Source organism: Hemibagrus wyckioides, linkage group LG10 (genome assembly GCF_019097595.1).
Source record: "Hemibagrus wyckioides isolate EC202008001 linkage group LG10, SWU_Hwy_1.0, whole genome shotgun sequence".
NCBI lineage: Eukaryota > Metazoa > Chordata > Actinopteri > Siluriformes > Bagridae > Hemibagrus > Hemibagrus wyckioides.
Genome location: NC_080719.1, coordinates 22,305,695 through 22,320,188, shown reverse-complemented (window position 1 = coordinate 22,320,188; position 14,494 = coordinate 22,305,695). Strand labels below are relative to the sequence as shown.

Sequence of the window (14,494 nt, the reverse complement as noted above, 5' to 3'; positions counted from 1 at the left end):
AAGTTATATAGAGTGATATAGAGGAGCGGTTAGGATGCTATAAGGAAGTAAATTATTTGAGGTTAATGCCATTAAAAGAAATAAAATCAAATAAAAAACATTAAAAATGAACAAATTCTTATTCTGATGAACTAAAGCTGTAGTTTAGTAAACCATAACCACCAGCAGAGGGCGCTGTGTAAACAAACAATAATAATAATTAATGCTGCATCATGTTAAGCTGAGTCTTCTGCTCCTGGGAGGTTTCAGATGTGTATTAGCAGAACCTTACTAGCACTAATGAGTAAAGAACCCTGTGACTATTCCGGATGCAATTCTGTGCCAGTGCAAATCCTGAAAATACATTATATTAATAACCACTTAATAAACCCTCGTCCCTTTTCCGAAATCTGACTCCCCTCACAAATCATACTCCTCACACAGTTTAATACACAACTAGCACCAAGACATGGAAGCATTATATGGACTTAAATCTGTCTATTAAATCTAAATATGAATCATATATATAAGCACAAAGTGAAGTCGTTTGGGTAAAGGATAAAGAAAACACACAGCAGATCCATGCAACTTGGAAGCTGCTGGGGATTCGACAGCGTTAGGAATAAAGCTTGGTGTTTCCTAGTAAAAGTAATGTTTAATATTTCCCCTTGCACATGCATGTGAATACTATTATTTTCTCACAAAGACCACTAAAATTTCAGGTCTCTGTTTTCAAAATTAATATTTCCTTTAATATCAAAGATGTTTCCTATTTTTAATAAGCTACACAACATTGCCAGAAACACAGGAGCTGCAGTATTTGCCAAAGCAACTGGGGAAAATTAAGAAAACACCAGAGAAACAGAGATGCCTAATACCCAGCAGATGGGCTTCCATTAAAGTTCGGGAGAGACGTTCTTACAAGTTGTAGGAAAAATACTAAACAAAAGAAGGTGTCCACATGTTTAAAGGCAGTTTGAAGTCAAGAACTAAACATACAGTTTATTGGCAAAAGTTTTGGGACACCCCTCAAAATCACTGAATTCCGGTGTTGTATTTCAGGGATTTGCTTGGTGGCACCAAGTCCAACCCCTGAACTCAATGATTTGGAGGGGTGTCTCTCTGAAATCTTTTGCCAATAAAGTGTAAACATGACTCTAATTGATCTTTCTTTTGGAATTCACACACAGGCTGTGCCGAATAGTCAAATTTATTTTTTTATGAAAAAAAAAAAACAATCTCACTAACGACTCAGCAACACTGCATTAGTAGCCAAAATCTACATGACTGGGTTTGATCCCGTAATACAAATACAAATCTCTGAGTAAAAACTTAAAACAAGATGTTTTTTTAAATATGATCAGAATCAAAGCTAAAAAAAACTGACAAACATTAAAAAAAAAACCTAAATTCATATTGTAATGCTGGGTTTGTAATTGACTAACAATGGGTGTGTGTTTCCTCAACAGTAAAGACACAAAACACGCTTAACTGAACAGAGCGATTGTTCAGATCAAATAAGATCTAAGCAAAATGAATCTGTGGAAAAAAAACTTGCAGTTAAAGTCTCTAATTCACTCACGAACAGAAGAAAAAGCCACAAAGGCCACAGAGTAACACTGAGGTAGATTAGAGAGCTGCAAATCAGTAGATCTGTCAGTCAGTCAGTCCTGGAGAAAGTGCTGGAATTTCACATCCTCAGAATGTTTTAGTGATTACTGATGAGACTCAGTGTGTGATCAGAGTTCATGGACTTATTTAACAGAGTGTTATTAATGGAGTGAATGGAGAAATGGTCATTATTGTGCTTGCTTGTGCGTTGTTCAGAGCTCGTCATGGTTTCTGGTCAGATCTTCTCCATAGTTTGTTGCTTGACTTCCTACAAACATGTTCCAGTTCTGCAGAATCTCTTCTTTTGTCAGCATCTGATCCTGCACAGATAATACACGCATTTATTTTACACCAATTTAGACTACACAAAGGTGGTGGAAATAGCATCACAGAAACTAGAACCATGACCCGGTGATGAGTGGAGCAACTACAAGGCATGAAGAAGTGGTTTTGAGATGGAGATGAGACGATTAAAATTTTAGATTTCATTTTCTGATGTTTATACATCCGTCTGTTTTACTGCATGAGTAGAACTCAGGTGCTAGGGTGAGATCCTCTCCAGTAAAAACACTCCTTCCACCTCCTCTGATGGACCTACAGACCTGGAGGACTTCTAATTCCTACTAACGAAGCACTACTGGTCATTACATCCACCTCAGCTCAGGTCTGACGCCTTGGTGTCACGTTGGACTCCATGATCTTTTATCACACAATAAAAACGTTACCAAGACATCCAAGCATCAGACATAACTATGAGCAACGTGCATTGTGACAATTCCATCATTTTTAATCTGCAAGTAACTCAAATGGTTCAGTTCAAAAGTCCTATTTTAGAGCATCAGTATGTTCTGAGTTTGACTGAGGATGCAGACTGCATTTCTAGTTACCTTATCCGTGTCGGACTCGTAGAGAAGGTGTCGCGCCTCAGCCTGAGCGTGATCGTAATCCGGAGGAAGAATCCAGTGACGAATCTCCTCCATGTCCATCTTCCCATCTTTATTCAGGTCTCGGAAATCGGAAAACTGATCCCTCTCAGTTTTCACCCAGTCCGGTTCAGGCCCACCATCTTCATGTGCAAACATGTCCGCTGGAGATCAGGCCAAAAAAACACCTTTTCATTAAGCTATACACAGTATATGAGGTGGCAAAGTCTCATGATTACAGCAGACAAAAAATCAGACATCAGGTTAGCTTGCTGCCTATTTAGCAGTGTAACAGAATGCAAATTCATTGTTCTCTAATTAATAAATGCTGCTTTCCTCTAAAGAACATGAAAACACTGAAGAATACTGAGAGTACTTCTCTACAACTATCCTGCCATGAAAGTTGCATACACATAAATTTGATTAGTTTAATATGCTTCCCAGACTTTAAGCTCTGTATACAAGTACTATCCACTGGGAAACCATCCTGTGCAGCTTATGACTACAGTCAGAGCTACATCACCTCCAACCACCTTTTCACCTGGCCCTGGGTAAGTCAGCTGCTCGTTACATAGTGGCACAGGGTTAGACAATGCCCTGGGCAGTTATAAGGGGTGAAACTAAAAGCTAGTTACATATATAACTGTGACTGAACACCAGCTGCCAGAATTTCCTGTCCTGCAGAAACACCACCCCCTGGACATACCATCAGATGGACTGGATGATGGACTACCATCATATCTGGACTCAGATATGAATGTGTGTGTATGGTGTATATTCCTGCCTCACATCCAGTGATCCCAGGATGGGTGTCAGAGCCAGCATGAGCCTGTGCCTAAACATGATACTGAAGATGGATGGATGGATGGATGGAGGGATGGATGGATGGATGGATGGGAGGATGGATGGATGGATGGATGGATGGGTGGGATTGCATGGATGAATATATTTTTATGTTATACGATTGAGCTACAATGTTTTCATTCTGCTGAAATGTTCAGTAACAAATATATGCCACTTTAATAGAAAATCTCCCAGATTTTTCAGCTCCACTCACCCTCCCTCCCCAGAAAATTTAGATACCTGTCTGCTTATAGTCAACATTTTGTTAAATGCAAGATAAAATTACAAAAATAATTAGATACAGGAAACCGCGTTCTTAGTGCTCATCAGTCCAGTGTAGATGTGTTCCTATTAGAGTGGCCAGTGAGTGCAGATTACGGAATTCACAACAAAAGACATTTCTTATCACCTTTTATACCCATCTTTACAGAGATTAAAGACAGCAATAATTCTCCATCTGAATGGACTTTTCCTTGATTGTCAAAATAACATTTATAATTACAGCAAGTTGATTAGTGACTGCTTTCACAATCGGTGATTAAAATATAGTTTGCCCTACTGTGTATACAGTGTACACTAGTGGTGTTTTTCGACCTGGTGATGAACAATGTTGCCAATATTAAAACATTGCTTTTGAGAATGATTCAAAATGTTAGAAACACAGTGTATGCACAGATTTGCATACCGATGTATTCGTCTTCGTCCACGTAGCCGTCTCCGTTCTTATCTATGTCCTCCAGCGTCTCCTGCACATCAAACCATAATTAACCATTATTAGATCTTCACCGAATTTAATAAATATATTAGATCTTCAGTGCCATGCAACCAAATAAACTTCTTCCACTCTGATAATGTTCATAGTTTAGTCTCTTCTTAGTGTGTAGTGACCAATACCATGCTGCTTACGGCCATGTTCCTTGTGCGAGATCATATAAAACATAAAAAGTACAAATATTTTATACCCCTCGCTCCGTCAGCACTACGTACACGATTAATGTAATTTATGTAATAACTAATGTCTTCCAACTCAACATGCAAGGTCATTAATGCATCTTCATTCAGGAATATATTTTATTAAGATCAGTCAAGGGTGGAACAGCCTGATTAATATCCTTATGTCATGTGTAACAGTTACTGTGTACACCTTATGTAGTGTAAAAAGTTAGAGATTCAACCACAGAAATGTGGAGGAAATGCAGCAATGGATATGATGGGGAAAAAGATCTCTGAAAAAATTTCTATTTATTAACCTTTGAGAAAAAAAAACCCACATTTGCTTGACAACCTTTGTGCTGCTTGCCAAACACAGAATATAAAGTTTCAGCCCTCACCGAGTCTCTCATTAGTATAAACCTGTCTCACTCACCAGGACGACAATGTCCCTCATGTGCTCGAATTCCTCAGGATGGAGGAAAGCAGTGAACTCATCCCTCTCTGCTCTCCCGTCTCCGTTCAGATCAGCCGCCTTAAACCTGCGCTCGTCTCGGGGCAGCATCTTCTTAAAGCTGAACTGATCGGTCGAATCTGCAAACTCTTCTGGATTCGCTGCAAGGACATCACATCACCTCGTCACTAAATGCTGTGGCTTACATCAACAAATCTCCCAGACGCTTCTCCAGCTTTACTGCAGCAGCCAATAACTTTTACATCATTACATTTCATCATCCCACACACATCATTAAAGATCAACTTCAAATTCTTATGCTAGCTATGCTAAACACACACACACACACACTTACCGAGGTAGTATCCATAGGTGGCCTGTTTGTACTCATCCCAGCCAATCGCGTCGTCTTTATTCAGGTCGTAGTCACGCCAGATTTTAGCCACGTTCTCGTAAACATATCGCTTTTGAACACGTTTAATCCAAAGGTTCAGTTCGTCAGAGGTGATGAACCCATCAGCATCACTATCGATACGATCCACAATCTTACTGTAAGCGCGCACACACACACACACACACACAATTATAACACATAAAGGGTTAAAAGCAGCACAAATATGGCAGATAGAAAAGGTTTTTTCTTTTATTTTTAATTTTACAGTGGAAAAAATCCCCCACCTAATGCAGTGATGCATTCCAGGGATCAAAACACCAAAAAAGTGCAGGGAAATAGCAATAATCTGCAGCAGGAAGTATGTAAGGAAGTACAGAAGGAAATAAGTAAATACGTATGGAAATAAGTAAGTAAGTACAGAAGGAAGGAAGCAAGGAAGTACGGAAGAAAGGAAGGACGGAAGAAAGTATGGAAGGAAGGAAGGAAGTACGGAAGGAAATACAGAAGGAAGTACGGAAGGAAGGAAGTATGGAAGGATATACAGAAGGAAGTACGGAAGGAAGTACAGAAGGAAGGAAGGCTTTAATTTGTCACATGTACAGTATTCTGCCCTTCCCTTGGTTTTAAACCCTGATGTGATCCTCGGGTCACAAAGTTTACACACCCCTGCACTAGCAGATACTGATCGATAATATAAAGGCCTGCATTCACATGGTTTAATTAGCGACCAAAATGTTAAATTACAATATTTTTAAATGATTTCTAGCAGACTTATTTTTTGTCGGTGAATCCAGAAACACAGTTATAGTGGATATAGTGCTGTGCTGCCATGGTTGCCATGACAGAAAAAGCCACTGAAGAGCATGGAACTCATTGAACTCCAACCAGTCAGAGATGAGTTTTACTTTGTGACCTGGTATATGATCAGGCTGAAAGCCAAGAACTAGAATATACTATACTCAAATACACTGTGGCTTTCAGGCCACGACTGTTAATGGCTCAAAGCGCATCAAGAAACCACCGTTACACCACCTCCACCAGCCTGGACTGCTGAAACAAGTCAGGTTGGGTCCATCTGTGTGTCTGAGCAAAAAGCCAGGATCATCAGACCAGGCTGATGTCACCAGTGACTATGTACCCACTATAGGCTGAGCTTTCTCTTCTCGGCTGACAGAAGTGGACCTGATGTAGTCCATCCACCTCAAAGTTCTGACATGTTGTACAGTCTGATATGCTTTTCTGCTCACCACATTAGTACAGAGTGATTATCTGAGCTACTGTAGTCTTTCTGTCGGCTCTGCTCTCTCTCTTATGATGTAAACGTTAACCGAAGCTGTGTCTGAATGAATGTCTGATGAGATCACTGCATGGATAAGTGCGTGTACAGGTACAATGTCCTAATAAAGTGCTCAGTAGGTTTTAATGGGCCTGGATTCAGCATTGCTTGAACATTTGAGATTTAATTTCAGAACCAATTTACACAAATATCTTAAGATTCACACTAAACATTTGACTTTATTCCTTCACAACATGTCCAGTAATATTGTACAGCTTCTTCAGAATATGACAGCTCCTACCTTGGACATGTTCGTGCTTAAAATAGATCAAACAGTGTAAATGCAAGGAGGAGAAAATGTTGAAGAATGCCTTCCTCCCAAAAGTGAGAGCTGCAGCCGGGCCTGCTCACCTCAGCCTGTCTCTGCTCTCCTCTGGACTCAGCTGGTCGAAAGTCCTCGCTTCTTCTTTCCCCAGGAAAGCTTCATGGTCGAACTGGAGGCTCTGCTGGTGCGCGTGCTGGGCTTCGTGCGGCTTGCTGCTAAGTTCGGGGTCATGGTGAATTCTATCCTTTCTCAACATGGGCTTCAGATCCACCACACACACCAACACACACACTACACACACTACACACACACCGTGCATGGCTATTACCACTGTCCGAACAGGGGGGTCTACTAACCAGTCGCCTCTTACAGGGATTAAAGTTATAAATAACCCCCTCGAAGGCTCCGTGTCCCCCTGATGCCTCGCGCGCACGAAGAGAAACACTGATTTATAGGAGGGAAAAAAGCTTTACGTTAAATCCGTACTGGTATCTAAAGTCTATTTTCTCCGTTAAATCGGATTTTCAGTGTTTCCCCCACGCATTGATCCAGCCTCCCTGCAGTTTAAAACCCGCTCACACACTCTGCTATTGGCCTGCCTACGTGTGTGTGTGTGTGTGTGTGTGTGAGAGAGTGAGGCGCCACGTTGAAGGATGACAAGCAATCTCACGAAAACGTTCCGCTGATTCGTGTCGCACTCCTACTCAGCTTTATACATAAAAATATTAAAATAGAAAACAAATAGCAGATAGATAGATAAATAAATAAATAAACAAACAAACAAATAAACAAACAAATTAAAGAAGAAGAAGGAAAAAAAACCGTAAAATATATGAACGATTTCGTATCCGCAAAAACCCGGTATGCCAAGATGACGTCACATCTGACAGCCTAGTGTATGAGCTGTAGTATTAACAAAAAACCAGGCAATAATTAAAGGATGTAAACTAAATATTTTGCACACAGTGCACAGGACTGCTGCTGCACTGAATATCAGAAAGGCTTTTATGCAACACTGCTACTAAAAACAATCAAACAAACAAACAAACAAATAAATAAATAAATAAGCAAGTAAATAACATTTCTGACATATCAGAATGGTCACATATTTAGTTTCTTTTCGTTCTGTCACAGAAAATAGTTCCCAAAGAAATCTCATAGATAGAGCGGCATTGGGTTGCCATGGTAACTAAATTGCCGTATTAAGTGTAGTAAAAGTGTCGTGTAGAGAAGTATTGCCGGATTTGAAATATAATACACACACACACAGAGAGAGAGAGAGAGAGAGAGAGAGAGAGAGAGAGAGAGAGAGAGAGAGAGAGAGAGAGAGAGAGACTAGAACATGTAACGGTGAGCGCATTAATATAAATTTATGGTGCACGGAACAGCCGGAACTACCTTCTAAGACGTAAATAATGTGTTCTGACCAATCAGTTTCGAGAATTCAGTTACACCTGATCCCCTACAGTTAAATATATGAAAAGTCTTTTTTGGTAACAAAGACGAGAGTATAATTATTGATCTGATCAAGCTTTCTGTTTAACGTATAGACATTTATTGTAAGAGTTCGAGTGCTTTAGGAAAGTCACTAATCTTCCAGACACAGGGCTTAGTTCCTGTTCTCATTTATGTTATAGCAGCTATGTTGCTCCTTTACTCATTAAATCTTTAAGTAAATGAGACAAAACAAAACAGCTGCTCATCATGTTACAGAGAAACCGGAAATTCTCTCCGTCCTGAAGCCTCGAGTTTTTCAGTAACATTGACTAACTATAAACGGATAAAAAGCTCAGTATGTCGTTCAGTCATAACTTAACATGGTTGCCAGTGTTATAAATGGACACTCCAACATTCACATTTTATAACTACTCAAAATACAAAAATGTAAAAAGTTTGTTAGCTGCACTAAGCACTTCCCTTAAGGGAATCCTGAAAGTTGGGCTTCACACGTCTTTACTAATGGTCTTTCTGATTCCTGTATAGTGTAAAATATAGAAATATCTCCAACACACTGCAGAACTGGTATCGTCTTTGACCGCCAAATTATTAAAATGTATAAAGAATAATTAGATTGTAGATTTAAACATAAGTCTCCATTCCCAAGATGTACTAAATTTGATGACAACCACTTGCTGAGAAAATGCCTCACATCGTGTCAGTCGTCCTCGTCAGGTGCAGATGAACTTGTAACTTGTATAACATCATTCACAGTGCTAAACATACTGTACGTGTGGGGGATATGACACTATAATATCAATGTCACAATTTATTTAATCACAATACTCTTTACTGAGATCTCATCCATATCTCAATAATAATAGCTTGATGTTTGTTTTGAAGTAATTCTAAATAATAAATGTGAATGAATGGAAGGAAGCAGTTCTTCTTCTTCTTCTTTTTTTTTTTTTTAGATTTATTTCACAGATTTCCAGTGGGTACTTGACTTACCTTTTAGGAATTATTCAACACCGGTGTGACATGGCCTAGTCCTAAGTAGAACCAGAAAACACTGTTACTGACCTATAAAGCACTGAATTATCTCGCGCCACCATCAGTACCTGAGCGATCTTTTGGTTGTTTATGATCCGCCATGCCTACTCTGACTAAAGCGTGCTGGTTATTTGGTAGTACCTCAAGAAGCAAAGGCTACAGCAGGGGGCAAAGCTTTTTGTTTCAAAGCCCCACAGTTATGGAACAGCCTTCCAATTAGTGTTCGGGATTCAGACACAGTCTCAGTGTTTATGTCCAGGCTGAAGACACATTTGTTCAGTCAAGCTTTCAATGTAAAGTTTTTTTAGGTAAAGGAGCAGATCTGGACGGTTCATGGGCATAGAGTGTTTGGTGTCGCCTTACCACCCCGGCAAGTCGCTCAGGTTTGCTGACTGTGAAGTGGTTGGACGCTTTATGTCCCAGGAAGCCTTCATGTCTGTCCACTTCTGGCTCTCCCTTTTAGTTATACCATCATAGCTAGTCTTGCCGGGGTCCTTGCCTGCACTTTACACATAATCTACATTTTCTTTAAACATCACATGATCACAAGCATACTTAATATCTTTCTCTCTCTCTCTCTGTCTTTCTTTGTCAAGCAATATACCCCACTCCTGAGCTCCCAGTGTTCTGAGTTTCCAGTGTGACTTGGTGGTGATCACTGATGCTGTGGATGGTTCTGTGTGGACAGCCTGTGACCCAGGAGACAGCCGTGGACAGTGTCACTTGGAGACTTTCACACCGTCACAGATCTGCCATTACATCTGTCAGCTTGTGACAGCAAGGAATTAGTGTCTATAATAACCTCAGAAACTACAATGACCTAATAGTTCTCTTCATGGGCCATTGATTGCTGTTATAGAAAGGACTTTAATCAGTTACATTTACATTATTTACTGTTTAGTTTCACCCAAATGAGGATGGGTTCCCTTCTGAGCCTGGTTCCTCTCAAGGTTTCTTCCTCATATCATCTCAGGGAGTTTTTCCTCACCACAGTCACCACAGGCTTGCTCATTAGGGATAAAATAGTTTAATAATGTAATTTAATATTTTTTTCTCCTTTCCCTGTTTATCTTCTTTTGTAAAGCTGCTTTGAGACAACATTCCTTGTAAAAGGCACTATACAAATAAAATGAATTGAAATTGAATTGAAAGAAGAAGAGTCTAATTTAACTCCACCCCCTATGAATAACCACACCCCAGACACTGACAACTACCTTAGAGTCTTGTCATGAACATAGTTTCATGTGGATCCATTCAACCAATCATAAATAACACCTTCCAGTTTAAATCATTATGGCTCCACCCACATGGAATTGACTGGCATGTGCTGGACATAGAAAATCCCTGGACAGTATCACCAAAAGTAGGTTTTGCAGATTATGTAAATGAACTCAATTTCATCTCTAAAATATAAAACCACCTGCACTGGGATTACAGTTTTTAAAGTTTCTAAAAAAGCATATTTTTTGGAGTGAAATATTCATACCACAGAAACAGAATGAAATATAATTCTTGTATTGTTTGAATAAATTCATTATTTAGCAGTGGACAAGAATAATTTCTCACAACAAATAAAAACAAAAACAAAAAAAATCCAACCCCACAAACGTATATCAGTGCGTATTTAATTTGTCTTTGGTGTGTTTGATTGAACTATTTGCTCGGTACAATCTTCAAACAAATACTAGACACAGTCTGTCTTCTGTTTCTTACAAAAAAAAGTGCACCAATTTCACAGCTAAACAAAGACACAGAAAAATCAATACATCATAACTACAGTTTCTTTTCTTAAATGTACTGGATTTTACTCAAATCCTCGCTACATCATCAGGATATTTTGTAGCTCGTTGAAAGCAATTCAGTGAACTGTATACGGGACGTGATGTAAAAGTATATAAGAGTTAAATGTATAAGCTTTTGGAGAGAATAATAATAATACTCCATAATACTTCACCCATGAGGAAAGTGTGTGTTCAACAGGACATGTCTTAGGATGTTTTGCCTTCATTGATGAACCGCTGAGATTTCTTTCGGGCCATCCGATACTGCTTACGGGCCACCTGGGCATTCTGGATGGCACGCCGCAATTTCTGTGGATCAGAACACAGATTTAGAAAGAATTCCAGACAGAGATTTAGCAGATTTACACAGAGTTAATCAGTTACTGTGCTATGATGTGGCCTATTTGTTGGAATTACATTTATAGCATTTAGCAGACACCCTTATACAGAGCGACTTACATTATACAACAGAGCAACTGAGGGTTAAGGGTCTTGATCAGGGGTCCAGCAGTGGCAGATTGGTGTACCTGGGATTTGACCCCACAACCTTCCGATCACTAGTCCAGCCACTAAGCTATCAGATCCCCCACATTAAATAATAATAATAATAATAATTAGTATACTGTATGATAAGCTTCCTTAGCAGAGTTGAGCTTAGTCTTAAGCACAGGGTTATGAAACTTTGCTGTCTGAAGCAGGATCAGCACGGCTTTTGCAGCATTAACTCCATGTGTACAGTGTGAACACGTTATGGCTTGTTGCTTAGCGACAGACACCGAATGGTGCTTCAGCTTCCCACCACATGCTTTGTACAGTCACAGAAACCCTGTGTGTTGTATAAAGAGTAGTTTTGTTTCTTTTCTCTTTTTGTATGTGTGCATCTCAGGAGGCTTAAAACAGCCAAAGGAGGAATTTACATGGAGACTTTTTTCCTCACTGATGTGGAAGCGTGAGATAAGCCGTTATTTAAAGCAAATCACATGATGTATTTATCCATTCATGGTTGTTGATGCAGTGATTATGCAAATTACCCCATGGTTGAGGAATGTACAGCGTCAGATTATGAAGACCCAGGACTAATTGTCTGAGCAGTGTGAAACATCAAACAAGATAACCCAGGATTTTATTGACAATCCCCCAGGGCAGCTATTTCACTTCTACTGTTTATTGCGTGTTCCAAAAGCACCAGTATTTTATTCTGCTAAATCTGATGGTCGTAATTCAACGCAATGAGATTTACTTCTGCCATGTCCGCTTTTCGAAAGTGTAGCACCCTCACTGGAGCCTGACCATCCTTCAGGATCTTCAGTTTGTTCTGCTCCTAAACGCATACAAACACAACGTCAGTCCTGTCATTACCTGTGCAGTCGATACAATCGTGTCAATAAATGTATTGTGAATGTATTTATTTCCTCATTCTTCACCTTGTAATAAATCTTCACATCTCCTCCTTCAACATATGGAGGCTGAAGGAAATTTTCAAACTGACATTCCCATTCTTTGTTAAAATGCCCAATCAGGTCAATCTCTTTAACACACAGCACCCTCCTGTAGTACGAAAACAAATACAAAAAATAAAAAGGCAGAAGTACAATTATATTATTAATGTGAAACGAAGTTAAACCTTTAGGGTTTGAATCCAAAAAGTAGCAAATTATATTTTAGTTAAGACGTGAAATACCAGCTTAGTGCTGGTGACACAATTAATACATTCTTCCATTAATACATGATCCATTAGTTTTTAAATCCTGATATTCTTTTTAATGTGGATGTTTGTCATTAGTGTGTCTGAAAGCAGAAATACCTATTGGTGACAATAATGTTGGTGTTTCTGTGTCCAGGATATTCATAGTGCTCTCTAAAGACCTCTCCATCAAGTTGTGTAATCTCTGATCTCTGAGAGGAAAATAAAAATAAACAGATGCTTACATTCCTACAAGAATTCTTCTCAAAAGGTCCTTATTCACTTCAGCTAACACGAGATACACCGATCAGGCATAACATTATGACCAGTGACAGGTGATGTGAATAAGACTGATGATCTCCTCATCATGGCACCTGTTAGTGGGTGGGATATATTAGGCAGCAAGTGTCCTCAAAATTGATGTGTTAGAAGCAGGAAAAATGGACAAGCGTAAGGATTTGAGCGAGTTTGATGAAGGACCAAATTGTGATGGCTAGACCACTGGATCAGAGCATCTCCAAAACTGCAGCTCTTGTGGGGTGTTCCCAGTCTGCAGTAGTCAGTATCTATCAAAAGTATCCTTTAAGTCCTGTAAGTGTCCTTTTAGTCCTCTAAGTTGCAACTTACAGGACTTAAAGGATCTTCTGCTAACATCTTGGCGCCAGATACCACAACACACCTTCAGGGATCTAGTGGAGTCCATGCCTTGATGGGTCAGGGCTGTTTTGCCAGCCAAAGCGGGACCAACACAATTTTAGGCAGGTGGTTATAATGTTATGCCTGATCTGTGTAAATCCTAGTAACCAGATGAAATCTGTATTCGGTATTCAGATGAAACATCCAGACCACAGTCATAGGCAAGATTTATTCCAGACGTCATGATCGTTTATGACAAACCACTGCAGCAAGATCACAAGATGAACTAATACAATTTACATTACACCATAAAACAAAAGACAAAGACATTAAAAGGCAATCAAATTGCTTGCATCATGTAATTTATGAGGTATTACAAAGTAGGAATATATCGGAATGTGCAGTAGACATTAAATGTTTAAAGATTGATTATTTGAGTTAATGCTTACATATTTAAACAACAATAATATGTGAAGCCAAGGCAATAAAAAAATTAAAATAAAGAAACACATTTTCATTTAACAAAATACGTATTAAAATATGGGACTCTTTCATTTCGAATGAAATTCTACTTCATTAATGTGCCTTCTTACCATTTCTATATGCATGTATTAAATGGTCTAATTTTATTTCTTCGGGACAAACGAGAATGCACTCACATGTATTAACAACATTAACCACTTTTTAAAATTAAGACACACCAAATATTCCAGTAAAAGTAAAAAGCAAACGTAAATGAGGTATTAAAAGTTTTTAGTTTTGGCAAATATAGATAAAAACAAATTGCAGCAAAGAAAACAAGTGTATTAGACCAAAAACGGTTACAGCTCAGCAACAGGAAGAGTGTGAGCCTTTTCTAGTGCTTTAGACAAACAAGAATTCAACAATCAACCAGTAAAATGACAGATCGAAGTGTTGAAGCTTTACTAGTGTGAGTGTGTGCTATAATACAGCAACCTTCATATCACTTCGCTTTATAGAAAATGTTTTACAGTTTGTTGCCTCAAACCCATTATTTCTCCTCAGGCTGCATGTAGGAAGTGAAAGAAAGGGAAAAAATAACATAAGACATAAGCAGACAGAATCAGCTCAACAAAACAGAAGAAATGATCAAAAAAACCGGGACAAAGCACACACACAGTAAATACAGTATTTATCCTGTTCCTAT

General features: G+C 39.0%; 2 protein-coding genes across 4 annotated transcripts in view; both read right to left on the bottom strand.

Annotated features, from left to right (window-relative positions):
* Positions 1-1,171: 1,171 nt before the first annotated feature.
* Positions 1,172-7,439, bottom strand: rcn1 (reticulocalbin 1, EF-hand calcium binding domain). The gene is made up of 6 exons (XM_058400544.1): positions 6,822-7,439; positions 5,096-5,289; positions 4,723-4,901; positions 4,042-4,102; positions 2,478-2,677; positions 1,172-1,910 (listed from the first exon to the last, which is right to left on the bottom strand). The coding sequence occupies exons 1-6, from the start codon at positions 7,052-7,054 to the stop codon at positions 1,803-1,805; spliced, it is 975 nt and encodes a 324-aa protein (XP_058256527.1). The 5' UTR covers positions 7,055-7,439; the 3' UTR covers positions 1,172-1,802.
* A 3,313-nt stretch (positions 7,440-10,752) lies between these two features.
* Positions 10,753-14,494, bottom strand: part of vps13c (vacuolar protein sorting 13 homolog C) — a 66,294-nt gene continuing 62,552 nt past the window's right edge. For 2 of the 3 annotated variants that reach the window (XM_058400538.1, XM_058400539.1), the window contains 4 exons: positions 12,811-12,902; positions 12,431-12,554; positions 12,247-12,327; positions 10,753-11,315 (listed from right to left, as the gene is read on the bottom strand). In XM_058400538.1, coding sequence (XP_058256521.1) covers positions 11,214-11,315; positions 12,247-12,327; positions 12,431-12,554; positions 12,811-12,902 — 399 coding nt within the window. In that variant the 3' untranslated portion in view covers positions 10,753-11,213. Of the gene's footprint in view, positions 11,316-12,246; positions 12,328-12,430; positions 12,555-12,810; positions 12,903-13,536; positions 14,354-14,494 lie in introns of those variants that run through there. The other variant, XM_058400540.1, reaches the window with a different exon arrangement.